The following is a 15,372-nucleotide window of genomic DNA, read 5'->3' as shown; positions in this document are numbered from 1 at the left end:
TAATGGACAGTATGGACTCCTAACAGTATGGGCTCTTTCTCATTTGAAGTATCAGTCTGCACATGACACAGCTCTTACAAGGAAGGAGGGTAACTAATTCACCTCTTGTTCTTATCACTGTGAGTACCTCCCCTATTATGAGCATCCTGGCAGCATGCAGGTACTGATTTTCACATCTCATGTCTGTCTCTGGGCTCCCTTCAAATATAGTCCCTAGGGACAGCCTCCAAGAGCTGAGGAAAAGAATGACTCGAAAGTTACCGAAAGTCAACAAAGCAGATAATTGACAGCAGAAGTGAAAGTTCACTTCCAACAATCTAGTACTAATACCACCCACTCGGTACCACTGTTTCAACACTGCCAGGTGTCAACACACATGAGTCTTATCTCAGTGACACTGCTACATGTGTGATGGAACTAAAGGAGCAGCAGCTGAGGATCTCCCACAGACCCTGCAGGAACCAGGCTAACAATCATGACTCCTAAGAAATCAGTGTTTCCTGTGTTATTTTCACCACTAAAACATGTAATCCAGTGGCTTCTAGCATATCCACACCTCCTCTTTTGATACTATGAGGTTACAGTTTTCAGGATTCCACCCTGTCAGGCTTTCCTGCTTGTTGATCAAGCAGAAGTTGATGTCACAGGTGTGGCAGAGGTTTGTAAGCCTGGTCACAACACCTGTGATGAGGCCCTTCATCTTTGGAAAGGACTGGATTGCTGTGCAAGAGCCAGTGAAATGGTGTTATCTAAACCACAGTGGGACACAGCCAATAGAAGGAAAGAGACCAAAGTGAATCTGGTGTTTACTCACATTCTGTGCTGTGTGACTGGGCAACCCCAGCACAGGGAACCAGAAGATCCACCTCCATACCTTCATGTCTGGGTCCTCTCAGTGCATTGAGTTACCAGGAGTGAGAGACTAGGGTGGGGTATAGAGAAGGGTGTGACTTAGGGTGGGGCAATGACTGAGCTCACAATTGGCTTGGGAACAGGGCAGGGCAGTGATTGGCTATCCATTACATGGGGGAGGGGGTGTGGCAGTAATAGGTCACAATTAGGTTGGGAATGAGGAGCAGTGTGGTAGGAAGAGGAAAGCAGGGTGAAGAGAGTGTCAGGGTCAAAGTAGGTTTTGGGAGCAGGGTTCAGAGATCAGTGGGAGTTGATTTACAGACCAGTTGGGCACACATAAGGATGGGAGTCTCAGGAGCAAGTAGGGATGGCACAAACCAGGACTCTGGGTCTCTGTTCTCCTCTTTGGTGGTCACCTCTCCCACCTGAGATGTTCATACTCTCCTGACCAATTCCCTGCCATGTAACCCCACCTGATGTGAAGAACAATCCTGCCCCAGCTGACCAAGCACAAACCAAGAACAGAACCTCTGTAAACTTCTTTCTACTCTGACTCTGGTTCTTCCTGATTCAGCTCCTCAGTGGCCCCCCTTCTGGGTAGATCTTTTCTGTTGGAACTCCTCACATTTCCCACAGTCACTGATGGTGGCAAAATATACTAAATAACTGAGCACAGTACTTCAGGTAGAACCTAACATACAAGCATGGTGAGAGGTTTCACAAGTCTCGCTCATGAATGGATTTAAAGAGTAAATAAAACATTAGTTAAAAAGTATAAGGCCTTAGCAGCAAATCATCTTAACTCTAACTTTCTAACTTTATAGAAACTCAAACGAAAGTGGATATGTCATTTTTCTAAGTCATACAATACCTTGAGCTTTAAATTTGAATTCTAGTGGGTGGTGGAGGAAAACCAGTCTGTCATGATTGACCTTTCAGGTATCTCCAAGGGGATTGTGCACTTTAAGAGAGAAATCTCATCAGATTTCCATGTGGTTGATCAATGATATCGACAACCCTGGAGAACACAACTAAGGATTGGAGGCTGGGGGAGGTCCTGGACAAAGATGTTGTCTATGGAATGTCTTTATTAACTCGGCAAACCAGTAAAGGCTCTGCTTATGTTCGGGGATAGTCCCTGCCTTCTTTGTTCTTTGCCTGCACACATACAGATGTGAGGCCACATCCATTTATCCCTGTGACTTCCCTTCATTCCTCAGGATGCCAGGACCCAGTGAAAGAGGAAAGTTTTGTGACTCTGATGCTCCTTATTTGATATCAGGTGGAGAAGCTCCTATCCCTTCCTCTACTCTGGTTCAGCATTCATTGGTGTTGCTTGCATCGATCAGACTGATATATCTGCACCCATGAACTTGTGCTCTGCCCTTCAATAGGGATGTAGGACTAGCCTCTTCTTTCCTAAAATTCCCCTATCTGCCTGAGCCTGTAGGTATCCCCTCATCACCATTCATGGGCTACCAGTCACCTCCTACACTCTGGTGGGCTCTTAGACCTCATCCGGCACCTCCACCTCCAACGTCTGGTATGATGATCTTCACTGAAGGAACTGACTTATAAACTATACTGATCTTTTCTCTCATTGTAAATTATTACAAAAATGTCCCGGATGGTACCACAGGTGTCACTCCTCTTCATGGAGGAACGACACTAAGCCCTGCCTAGGCTTCATATCCGAGTCACGGCACCATTATGTCGCTCCCCCTCTTCGTGGAGGAACGACACAGGACCCTGCGCTGTTCTTTTGTCTGCTCGGCCCTCCCCGGGTTTGCTGCTGGTTCTTCCCAGGTTGGCTACCGTCCCTTCCACCTCGGTGGAAGGGCGGTTCCCCCTAGCCACTTTCCCCACTTCCGCGGGGGAGCGGCACACCGCCGGCCGGCTCTCTCAGGGGCTGCACAGGTGTTCCTTCAGATAGATGTTCCTGGTGCATGTTGTCTCTCTCCTCCTTTATAGTCCTCTTCCACCAATCCCAACTCTGCTACCCACACGCCGAGTACGCTGCTCTCCTCCAATCAGGAGCAGGTCCTACAGTTTATTGGTTGAACTGGAGGCAGCTGTGTAGAAGCTGTTTCCTCCTCTCCCAGCGCCATATTGTGGGAGAGCAGATGCATAGAATAAGTCTTAATTCCAGTAACTTAGTCTAGTCCAAGTTGCTCCCCACACACAGGGATTTACAATACAAGGGTGAGGCTGACTGGGGGCCCTGTAACTTGGATTTATATCCTGATTACTTATAGTGGGCTACATCACCACCCCAACAGCAGGTGACAGCAGGTGTCCATTTAGATGAGGAAAGAGATGGCCTACAAAAGCAAAAAGATGCAAATATGACATGGGAGAGGGGTAACATGCCTGGCTCTGGAAGGGGTAAGATCTATTCCTGACTTTGAATAATGAGAGCTTTACAGGGATGGGACACACAGCACACAGTACAGAGCTGGTGATGACAACAGAGGCACCAGTAAAGGGCATAAGAGTACAAAGGACAGAATGGAGCTCCTGGGTGTAAGTGGGAGGGGAGAAAATAGGAGGAGGAAGTGTAGAGGTACCACATGGGGATTTGCTGAATTCCTAAAAATGGAGCTAGAAGGGCATCCCAGCAGGGCAGGCAGCATGAGCAGGGCATGGGGAGGCTGGGTGGGTCCACATGACATAGTAGGGGCCATGGAACCTCCCTGCTCAGAGCCCCCTTATTGTCATTAGCCCTTCACCTTCAATTTGAAGGAAAAATCAGGGATTCTCATGGGTGGGACAGGGTCTGTAGCCATATTAAATGCATATACTGGAGGTCCAGGAGATTTAGCTTGTTCTTTTTTATTTATTTTTTTTTTGAGAGGCAGCGTTAGACAGTGAGAGAGAGACAGAGAGAAAAGTCTTCCTTCCATTGGTTCACTCCCCAAATGGCCACTACATCCAGCACACTGCTCTGATCTGAAGCCAGGAGCCAGGTGCTTCCTCCTGGTCTCCCATGCGGGTTCAGGGCCCAAGGACTTGGGCAATCCTCCACTGCCTTCCTGGGCCTCAGCAGAGAGCTGGACTGGAAGAGGAGCAACCGGGACAGAATCCAGTGTCCCAACCAGGACTAGAACCCAGTGTGCCAGTGCTGCAGGTGGAGGATTAGCCTAGTGAGCTGTGGCACTGGCTCAACTACACAGCTATTTTAAACTAAGTAAAGATTTGAATATTATAAAAATAACTTTTTAAATATTTCTCATTTGTTTATTTGAAAGGCAGAGTTACTGAGAGAGAGAGGAGGAGATACGGGAAGAGGGAGAGAGAGAGAGAGAGAGAGAGAGAGACAGAGAGAGAGATTTTCCATTTGCTGGTTTACTCACCAAATGGCTACAATGGCTGGGGCTGGGCCAGGCTGAAGCAGGGGCCTGGAGCCTTGTCCAGGTCTCCCGTGTAAGTGCAGAGGCCTAAGCACTTGGGCTATACTCCACTACTGTCCAAGAGCCATTGGCAGGGAGCTGAATTGGAAGTGCAGCAGTGAGGTTTCAAACCAGCGTCCATGTGGGATGTTGGCATTGCAGATGGAGGCTTAACCTGCCACAATGCCAGCTACAGAAAATAATTTTTACAGTGTTAATAGGAATTCAAGTTTTGTTAGAGTACAGTGCTATAGGATAAAAGCAATATTTCATTAAGTAATAAAAATGGAGCATAAACGATCTTATTGGTTGTCAAATTTTACACATGTGCATATTCATGATGCACGTATAACAAATGACATAAAACTTGTACACTATAGTTGATGGTGAATTAAAAATTATGCAATAAATAATCTGACATTATATGAGATTTTGTATGAAATATTTTGATTTCTACAATTCTTGTAAATTGAGGAAAACACTGAAAATCATTAACAAAGATTCATTCAAAAATTATATTTAGTTTACATGATTACATGAAATATAGCTATGAATAGTGATGTATCATAATATAAAAACTATTATAAGTGCACATGTTTTCCAACTAGCTTAATTTGTTCTGAGCTTATCCCATATCTCAACATCTAAAGAAAATATTTTCTGGAATCAAATATACCATGTTCTATAGAAAATGGTTAATGAATGATAAAATATATTCAAATGTATTAATTATAACTAGAAAATTTGTTACTAATAAAAACTTTAAAACAATAGAAACAATTTATAAAATTAAAAATAGAAATGATATAACCAGCCAGCACCACAGCTCAATAGGCTAATTCTCCACCTGCGGTGCCGGCACACCAGGTTCCAGTCCCAGTCGGGGTGCCGGATTCTGTCCCGGTTGCTCCATTTCCTGTCCAGCTCTCTGCTGTGGCCCGGGAGTGCAGTGGAGGATGGCCCAGGTCCTTGGGCCCTGCACCCCCATGGGAGACCAGGAGAAGCAGCTGGCTCCTGACTTTGGATCAGCACGGTGTGCCGGCTGCAGCGCGCCAGCCGCAGTGGCAACTGGGGGGTGAACCAATGGAAAAAAGGAAGATCTTTCTCTCTGTCTCTCTCTCTCTTTCACTGTCCACTCTGCCTGTCAAAAAAAAAAAAAAAGAAATGATATAACTGTATTTAAAAATAAAGTATCAGAGAAAGATACTCTGAGACATGTTATTAAAATGTGTACCAAAATAATTATCCTGCTTATGTTTAACATTTGTATAAAATATGAAGGTATTTTTGTTTTAAATACACAGGGATGCATTTTATTAATATGCCTCAGTAATTTAGAATTCTGCGTTAAACTATTTAGTAGTACATTTTATAAACTAGTCTATTTAATAAAACAATTACTTGTCAAAAAATAAATACTTCAAAATGTATTTATTTTAGTTATTACAACCTTCTCTTCCATTCTCAAAAATGCCATTCAGAATGACAAGATGTTTGTTTCACTGAGGCTGGAAGGACAATTCTTGTTTTGGGTGGAGTAGAGCAGGATGGCTCAAAGCTTCATCACACTATTTAGAATGGTACAAAATGTAAAGCATTCAATTGCTTACTTTGGGAAATTTTCATTTAAAGTTTTGGACCATGGTTGATTGCAAATAACTGAAATGGAGAAAATGAAACCATTGCCATTGTAAGTAGTGGACTACTTGTAGAAGTGCATGGTACATGTGATGTTCTAGTCCATTTTATGATTCTGTAATTGAATATTTCAGATTGGACAATTTATGTAGAATAGAAATTTATGTTCAGGAGGCTAGGAATCCAAAAACAAGGCATCAGTATCACATGGCAGATTTTAGAAGGACAAAACATGAGCAGTGTGCCCTCATGTGGCAGAAGTGTCAGTGAGAACATACTCCTTGGAGCCCTTTCTATGACGGCATAAACCTATATATGAGGGCAGAACACTCATGACTCAACCAGGTCCCAACCCTGTTGCTTCGGGAATAAGTTTCCAACACATGACTGGGGGACACTTACAGACTTTTGCATTGGGCACTATTGAAAGTCTACTATGATAGCATCAGTGGGATACTTCAGGATGTGCATGGTGAACTCACTGTGGTTAGTTTAATAACAAAAGCCCAGAAAATCATTGTCCAAAAACAGTTATTGGGCTTGGAATGCTCACTTGTGATAACATGCGCAAGAAGACATCGATGAACAAGTAACAAGTAACTAATGTTCCAGGCATTCGAAACAGCTGACTGTTGTACTCCATCTAAAAAGAAGGTTCAGAGGTGGTGTTTGGTATGCCACTCGAGATACCTGCATCTCTTGTTGGAGTGCCTGGGTTCCAGTCCCAGCTCCACTTCCAATTCCAGCTTGATGGTAATGTGTATATCCAGAGACAGCAGGTGATGGCTTAAGTATTTGTGTCTCTGTCACCCATGCAGAATACCCAGATTAAATTTTCAGCACTTGCTTCAGCTTGGCCCAGTTCCAGTTGCTGTATTTCAGAAGTCAATCAGTTATAGGGAAATCTCTGTCAGTCTTCCTCTCCCTCTCCCTCCCTCCCTCCCTCCCTCTCTCTGTGTATATCTCTTTGTCTCTCTTTCAAGGTAAAATAAAACAAACAACAAAAAGTAAAGGGAAGGTTCATAGGGACTCAGATTTTTACAAGAATGGTTTACCAGTGATAGTGTGAAAATAATTTTAGGAAAATCTCCTGGGTCTAGATCTTTTTTAGTCATAATATATGAAAAAAGGAAGATTCTGCATGGTCATAAGACTAAGTAGTAAACTAATAAAATCCTGACATTTGAAATGTAGAAAAAATATATTTTGTGTGTGGAGACATAAAAATGGCTTTACAATTTATTTAATTTAATAGGAATTTGGTACAAGTCAGGATATAGCTGCATTCCATTCTGTGGTAGAAATAAAATATGGCTCTAATATTCCATCTCTCCTCATATCCAAGTTGTATTAGAATTTGTACTTTGTGGGGCCAGTGCTGTGGTGCAGTGGGTTAAAGCCCTTGCCTGAGGTGCTGGCATCCCATATAGGTGCCAGTTCTAGTTCCAGCTGCTCCTCTTCCTGTCCAGCTCTTGGCTATGGCCTGGGATAGCAGTAGAAGATGGCCCAAGTCCTTGGGTCCCTGCACTCACATGGGAGACCTGGAAGAAGTCTTGGATCCTGGCTTTAGATCAGTGCAGCTCCAGCCATTGCTGCCATCTAGGGAGTGAACCAGTGGATGGAGGACCTCTCTCTCTGTCTCTACCTCTCTAACTCTGTCTTTTAAAAAAAATTGTGCTTTGCTTTGTTTTGAAATGCTATGTTGAACCAATTTGCTGACCCTTTCTGAAGTCCATACTTCAGTTCTCTTCCTTTTATAGCTCTCACACTCTTGGGCCACTAGAAACCAGCTGTAGTCAACCCTTCAGCCAAATGCCAGACAGCTAGAGATAGCATTCCCTAGTTCATGGAGCCCGAGAAAAATTAACTCCACAGGAAACCCATGCAAGCTGGCTAATCTTGTCCATTCCTGCTGGCTTTCTGTGAGCTGCCCTTCAGTGCCCCAGATCATTGTTACTCTATCTTGGGTGCAGCTCACCACATGGCCTTGCCTGTCAGCCTTCTGTCATTTGGGTCCATCAGTAACAAAGAAGTGTGCCTGTCATCTGTCCAAAGGTTGTTGTTCTGTTCTGCTACCATTCTTCAAATCTTCCAAAACACATACACATGGCCATCTGTCTTGGGTATTTTCCCAACTTCCCAACTGGATTTTGTGTGGCGACATGTGAATTACATCAGCACATAGGATGCCTTGAATGTGACATAGCAGATATGTGAACAGTACTTGCACAGAGAATGGCTCTTCCTCCTGCTTCTCCCTTTAACAGGAGCTGCCCATTGCAATCTCTTGGAAGATTAGACATGTGCAGCAGAGCTGATATGTCCCTAATAAAACCAGCTAAGACCCTCTGAGATGAGCTAATAACTCCCAACTCACAAATATGTGAGTGCACCCTATCAAAATTAGCAGAACCCATCTACAGGGCTTTTACAGAGCAAGTTGTACATGGGCACATAAGCAGTAACAGCCCTGGCAAGTTCTGATCAGCAAGTCACAGGACATGCCAGACATAAAGGTACATCATTGCATAGCTTTGCTTTGTTGTTTGTTTGTCATGCAATGCATTGTGTCAGTAGATAACCGTTACACAAAGCTTGTGAGCACAGAAGGAAATAATTGTTAGTTACTTTCTCCTCATAGACTGAAATGACAAAAATAAGATTTCTGTGTACCCAAAGCCACTACACTCTTGTTACTCATTAACTAAAGGCTTCTCCCCCACCTGGCCAGGGGGAAAAAAAAAGATCTAATGTTTTCAGGAAGAAGCAGCCAGCCAGGAGCATGTACTGCTAATTATTGGATTGCTGAAGCTTTGTTTTCTTTTGTTGTGGTTTCATTTTCTTCTTTTCAAGTACAAATGAAGGGAGGAAATAGAATTTTAGCCATGTCCCTATCAAATTTGAGGAAATGACAGAGAAAAAAGAATTCACATTTTAAAATATGGAATCAAAAAGTATGCTTTCTTCAAACACAGAAAATTATGGAGAGTATATTTACAAGAGTAAAAGGAATAAGAGAAAAAAACTTCTGTTAGGACATTATTAGGATGAATAGACCACTTGGAATATAGCTTGTCTATAGACAGTTGAAAGACATGTTTGATTTTTGAAATTACTTCTGTCTATCAGAGAATAAAGTTATTTCTGTTTTCACTTGAAGTTAATTGAATTTATTTTATTTGTATGTATATCATAAATATAACATTAGGAATACAGTAATTCTTCTGTACCTGTCCTCCCACCTATTCCTCCTCCCTCTCCTGTTTAGTCTGAGAAAGAAAAAGAAAGAAAGAAAAAGAAAAAATCGAATAAAAAACTAACAGAATTCTTCCTTAATAGTCTAGATAAGGGCTATTCTGTTATTGCTTTGCTAAGGTGTTTTCACTTTTTTCCCCCTTTCTCTTTTCCCTTCCTTCCTCTGCCTTCTTTCCTTTTCAGAACTTAATTGTCTTTAAAGAAGAACCTAAGGATGATACCTCTTTTGTGAGCTCTTAGATATAACTTATGAGACATAATAATATCCTACATTTAATACACTAAAAGGAAGTGATTCTTGGGGCTGGCGCTATGGCGCAGCTGGTTAACACCCTGGCCTGAAGTGCTGGCATCCCAAATGGGTGCCGGTTCAAGATCCAGCTGCTCTACTTCAGATCCAGCTCTCTGATATGGCCTGGGAAAGCAGTAGAAGATGGCCCAAGTCCATGGGCCCCTGCAACCATGTGGGAGACCTGGAGGAAACTCCTGGTTCCTGGCTTTGGATAGGCGCAGCTCCAGTCATTGTAGCCAGCTGGGGAGTGAACTATTGGAAGGAAGACCTCTCTCTCTCTGCCTCTCCTTCTCTCTCTCTGTAATTCTGACTTTCAAATAAAATAAAATAAATAAGTATTTTAAAAAATGGAAGTGATTATTGAGAACAAGTTTTACTATTAAGTCTCATGATACAACTTTTTGTGGATAGAGCTCCTGCATGGGAAGTTAGTGCACAGTGACTCTTGTTCACTTAACAAATAACAGTCTTAAGTACGACATCAGTAATCACTCAAGGCTCTTGACATGAGCTGCCTCAGTTTTGGAAGCCTTTCACATTCACTAGCTCAAGGCCATAAGCAAAGTGGAAGTTCTCTTCTCCCTTCAGAAAAAAAGTACACCCTTCTTTGGTGGCCACTTCTTTCCACTGGGGTCTTGCTCACAGGGGCCCTTTATGTAGGACATTTTTTTCCACAGTGTCTTGGCTTTCCATGCCTGAAATGCTCCCTCTGGGCTTTCCAGCCAGACTGGAATGCCTTAAGGGCTGATTCTAAGGTCCCAGTGCTACTTAAAGCAATTGTCATTCTATGAGTCTGCTGTATGGACTGCTTCTCATGTTGGGAGTCTTCACTCTTTTTTAATTCTGTCTATTCTTATTTCCAATCACTTAGTTCTACTTATATGATCTCTTTAACCATTTATTCCTATCTATTTGATCTTTATAACACTTAAGCTGCTATTTTTATCAGCTAGTTTAAGAGATTTGGGGGTCCTATGGCTAGTTGTTAAGCTGTACCATTAGAAGTCTGTAGGAATATATGGAGGACTACATTGTTTTACAGTTGTGAAATTCATACTTTTCTTTTTTTTGGATTCAAAATTTTAATGATAAATTGTGCTAGTAGAATCTTTTCAAGGGCAATGATATGTCAATAAATAATAGTTAAACTGAATTCCTGAGAAGAACCTACTACATGAAAGTAGGTCATAGTGCTATGAATAACAACATGGCATTGTGTAAAATAGCACTATGTAAAAATATTGACAGTCACAATACAAGCAGAGCAGATTTCAGAATATGCCACTCATATAAATGCAAACCAGTACACAGGATTTTTTTTAGTTTAGTCATTGATAAACTTATAAGTGTTGTTTCTTAGATACAAACTAAGTAATGGATACATTATGCCAAGAATTTCAAAGAAAAATATGGGGAATAATATAATGAAAACTATGATCAGATTTTTTAAAAAGCAAGAGATTTTAAATAAATCACTTTAAATAGGCACCATACTAATTTGAAATAAGGAATATTTTGTTTGTTTACCTATGTAGTTATACATACATCTATACACCTAAGAAAATATGTATGGTTTATTTTTTCATCCCAATATCACTAAGAATCTTTGATTATTTACAAAGGTTAGAAAAACCCATGCTGTTTAAACCAAGCTACAGTTCAACACTTCAAAGTGCACTAAAACCGTAAGATTACTCAAAAACCGTAGGATTACTCAATTTCATTGTGGTAACATCTCAGCTGTTACAATAGCGGGAGAAAGAAGCATTCAAGAGGTTAAGTAGCAGGGTTGGAGTTACTGAATTCCAGAAACAGCTACACCAAGGACCCAAGAGCATACTGACTACAGAAATGGACATGCGTAACTTCAAAGTTCTGGCATAGCTACGTTAATCCCTTTGTATGTGTGTAAGTTTAGTATATGACAAATGTTTCACTTTACCCCTCAAAGAACCCAATCATACCCAGGACACACACACACACACACACACACACAGATCACTTCCAGTTACACTTCTGCATGTCTTTAACAAAACAATAAGGGATACAATCATAGCGAAGAAGTCACCCACAGGATACCTTATCAGCACATTGTCTAAAATGAGTCATTTAAAAACACTTGGTAAAAACATATTCACAGCACCTGCTGTGAATGGCAAGATATGGTAATTTTATAATAGAAAAACCCTGCTCAAGTAGTACTTTCCCAGCAGACGTTTGAAATCACAGCACATCATCACCCTGCTCACTTCCTATTATACTATAATACACACAAAGCCAAAAAGAGCACCATTTAACATTATATCACGATTTTGAAATGTGGGAAAAAATACAAACAAAATCCACTGTGTGGATAAAATGGTCTCCATGACATCTGGGCAGAGTGCTTTTTTTTATATTATTGCACAGACATTTGTTCTCACATGGTTTTCAGTTTGTATGTCTTTTCTTGAATGTGAATAAGTGCTATGGATAAAATACAAATATAGAAAATAACAGCAGCATGATTTGCCAAAGTTAATCCCTATAATTTATTAAGAAAAATAGGATATAAACAAAATAAGTACTCTTTCTAAACTGTACTAAATGTTTAAAAATATTGTTATAATGCAGTGTAAGTCCTAAAAAGCCAATTCAAAGTCACGTCCACCCTCCCTGCGCAGCAAACGGAACTGAGAAAGGCAGCTCGGCTGGAAATGAGTCCCTTCAGCTTCTGTTTTGGGTGTTCGCAGTGAAGAATAGTCTCCAGAGAAGTAGCCCACCTGGGCTGCTCCCCGGTCCCTGGCTGCACTGGCTACACATAGACCAGCTGGCACCCTCGGTTGAATCCACCAGATGGTAGTTTTCCCAATCTGAGTTCTCAGACTGTGAAGCCTCTGCTCCTGAAGGCTTGGGACATCTAAAGGGGTAGCCACTGTCATCACAGGACCTTCGGAAAGTGAATTCACAGAAGGCAAGCTCGGGGTGCCTGTTTCCAGGGCAGATGAGCATGTCCCAGACCTTGGTACTCCCTTCACTGGCCTCATTCCACAAGCTTTCTTTATCTATGGGGTCAAAAATTTGAGGTGTCCATGGGGTGGCTGCTGGTGGGCATGTAGGGGGCCAGCTGCTTCCAGATGTTGCTGGAGAAGTCTATGGTGTGAAGAAGGGTGGGCCTTCAAGTCATCGGCCCATCCCTCCCCCAGGCAGACTAGAGCAGCTCAGCTCAGTGATAAGGCCCCTGGCCTTGGGCTTAGCTTGACCTGGGTGGGAATGTGGAGGTGTTCTCCCAGTTGATTAACTTCAGCTGGGTTTCTGTGAGTGTGAGCACCAGCCTGACTGGCATCTCAAAGAGAATCACACTGATGCTCCACAAGGGTGTACCCTTTGCAGAGGAGTGATGTAATGTGGCGACCCAACTGGGGGTGCACCAGACACCACTGGTGCTGCTTGCCACCTGCTGTTCCAGGATCTTCAGCCTGTCCTCACACCAACAGTTAGACACATCATCCCAGAGGTCACTGGGCTCCATGCTGTCCCATCAGATGTGGTTTCCTTTCTGGTAGTATTAGAAATTGTGAGTCCACCTGAACCCCATGCAGAAGCCAAAATCTGTCCCTTTGATATGACCATCCAGATCTATCCGAATGTTGTCAGGCTTAATGTCCCAGTGAATAAAGCCTATCTTGTGGACGCTCTCAATGGCCAACATCAACTCTATGATGTAGAACCAGGCCAGGTGCTCAGGGAAGAACTCCATGCAGATCAGCAGGCTCATCACATCCCCACCAGGGACCAGTCCCTCACAAAGTTCAGGCTGTCTTTGTCTTGGAAGGAGTAGTAGAGTTTCACCACCCACTCGTTGTCGGCTCAAGCCAGGATGTCCCTCTTGGCCGTGACATGGGCCACCTGATTCCGGCTCAGCACGTCCTCCTACCTCAGGGTCTTCATGGTGTACAGAGTGTGAGTGTCCACCTTACAAGTAAAGTCCATGTCTCCAAAGACACCGACCCCCAGGGTTTTGATTTTCACAAACATGGACTTGTCCACCTTGGCCCTCTTCAGCCTGCTGTAATTGGACTCCTCCTGGTAGAGGATCTCCCTCTGTTCCTGCTCAGCTTCGCATAGCCCAGTTTTGGCCATCTCTTGCTCCAGCTGCATCCTCCGGTTCACCTTCTGGTAGGTTTTTATGACATTTTCCATGTGTTGCTCCATCAATTACTTAAAGCGCGACTCTTGATTCTCCTCCTCCTTGCTATTTTTGCGGATAAGGACTTAGATGTCTTGATCTGCTTTTTGTCCTTCCCGCATCTGTGCCCCTTGGTGCCCTTGTGGCTCTTGTCTCCCCTTTTGGGGGGGCCGGCCGCTGGACCCCTTTGGAGGCTCTGCTCCATGCCTGCACACAGGCTGTCCAGGTCGTACTTGCTGGGCAGCAGCAGGTGATTCGGGTAGGGTGGGAGCAGGCACCTGCGGTGGGAGCCGCCCAACTCCAGGGCCAGCGGGAAGGGGCTGCCGAGAGTGTTGGGGGCCAGCAGGGAGGGCCGGCCTGGACAGGCGCACCGGCCTGCAGCTGCTGGCTGTTGAAGGATTTGGTCCTTCTGGGCGCAGGGCCGTCGGGCTGGCTGTTGGCTGTCAGAACCGGGTAGACTCCAGCCTTGGGCAGCACCTTGCTCTGGAACAAGAGGCTGCGCCGCACGCCTTAGGCCAGCGGCTCCCCGGGCACCAGCAAGCGCGCGGCCATAGTGCGCGCCAGGCAGCGGCACCACCAGAGCCCGGGAAGTGCACCCTTGCCCCCTCCAGGCCCGCTGCTGCATAGCCTTAGGACGGGGGGGGGGGGGGGGGGGGGGCTGGCACGCCATGGAAAACCGCCCCGGGGAAGAGAAAGTCCACTGAGGGCCGCGACACCTTCTCCAGCGCCGCCCAGCAGGTGGTAGGGTGGGAAGGCGTCGCCCTGGAAGCTGGGCCTCCGTGCGACACCGGGATTGGCGCCAGGCCCTTTCCTGGCAAGGTCTGCTTGTCGCACTGTCTGTTCGTTCCTGGGACCCAGGCAGCCCTTCTTACTGATGTATTCCAGGGCGATTTCTATACTCCTGCTGCCAGTGGGCTTGAGCACTCTGCCCGCCATCTCCTGGTCACACCCTGCATTCACCAGCCTCTGCAGCATCTAGACGTTCCCAGCAGTGCAAGTGCCGGATTCCTTAGCAAAGACAACAAGCAGTGTCAGATTTCCCGCAGGGCTTTCTTATAAAAGCGTTGGCCCTCTGCTGCCCAGGGAGGCATCACTGCTCTGTCCCTTGGGCAACCCCTGAGTGGAAGGCCTGGGCGGCTGTTTCAGCCCCTCGCGGGTCTCTTGCAGTCGCTGCCAGGTATTTCCAGAGTAAGTGGTGGCAGGAAAAATCTTTGGCCTCATTGTTAGGCCAGTTTCCTTTTACCATAAATCTTCTTAAAGTGTTAAATTATTTAAAAAAAAAATAAAAAGCTGTCAATATTGTAAATATATTTTCAAGACAACTTCCTTTTTGAAAATATGCTTCCCTTCAACTTTTGTAGTCCCTAGAGAATCTAAATGCAGAGCCTCCATGGTGAAGTCGTCATTCTCCTGCTGCGTGGTCTACACCCCCCACAGTGTCCTGGCCCAGGGCTCTGGGCCGGAGACCTGATGACAGTGGCTGGAGCTGCTGCGGGCCCCACAGGGACTGGGACGGCCCCGGAGGCAGCTGGTCCATCTTCCCAGGGAGCTGCGGTTCCAAAGCGCAGATCTCCATACATTTCACAATTACAACTTTATGATCTTGCTAATTCTTCCCACTGTGAGCGCTGCCCTTCCTCTTCCCTCTCTTATTCTCACTCTTATTCTTTAATAAGATCTATTTTAAATTAATTTTATACATATATAATTAACTGTTAAGTATAACATTCAATGAATTGTATTAAAGAGAAAAAGATAAGGAAAATATTATAAAGGAA

The 15,372-nt window shown here is 44.2% G+C and overlaps 1 protein-coding gene and 1 pseudogene across 8 annotated transcripts in view; both read right to left on the bottom strand.

Moving 5' to 3' along the window:
- LOC100350867 (transport and Golgi organization protein 1 homolog) overlaps positions 1 to 15,372 on the bottom strand; it is a 59,518-nt gene that overhangs the window by 20,928 nt on the left and 23,218 nt on the right. The window contains exon 1 of one of the 8 annotated variants that reach the window (XM_070064541.1): positions 4,206 to 4,426. The exons of 6 other annotated variants lie outside the window; for them this stretch is intronic. Coding sequence is in view for 1 of the 2 variants with exons in the window: in XM_051838935.2 (XP_051694895.1) it covers positions 815 to 880 (66 nt within the window). In the remaining variant the exon portion in view is untranslated. Of the gene's footprint in view, positions 1 to 814; positions 967 to 4,205; positions 4,427 to 15,372 lie in introns of those variants that run through there. One more of the 8 variants, XM_051838935.2, reaches the window with a different exon arrangement.
- On the bottom strand, positions 11,951 to 15,180 carry LOC127488695 (serine/threonine-protein kinase LATS2 pseudogene; annotated as a pseudogene).

The sequence above is a fragment of the Oryctolagus cuniculus genome, chromosome 19 (assembly GCF_964237555.1).
Source record: "Oryctolagus cuniculus chromosome 19, mOryCun1.1, whole genome shotgun sequence".
NCBI classification, from domain to species: Eukaryota; Metazoa; Chordata; class Mammalia; order Lagomorpha; family Leporidae; genus Oryctolagus; species Oryctolagus cuniculus.
Note: the sequence above shows the minus strand (reverse complement) of the source record. Positions and strands in the feature narration are given on the sequence as shown.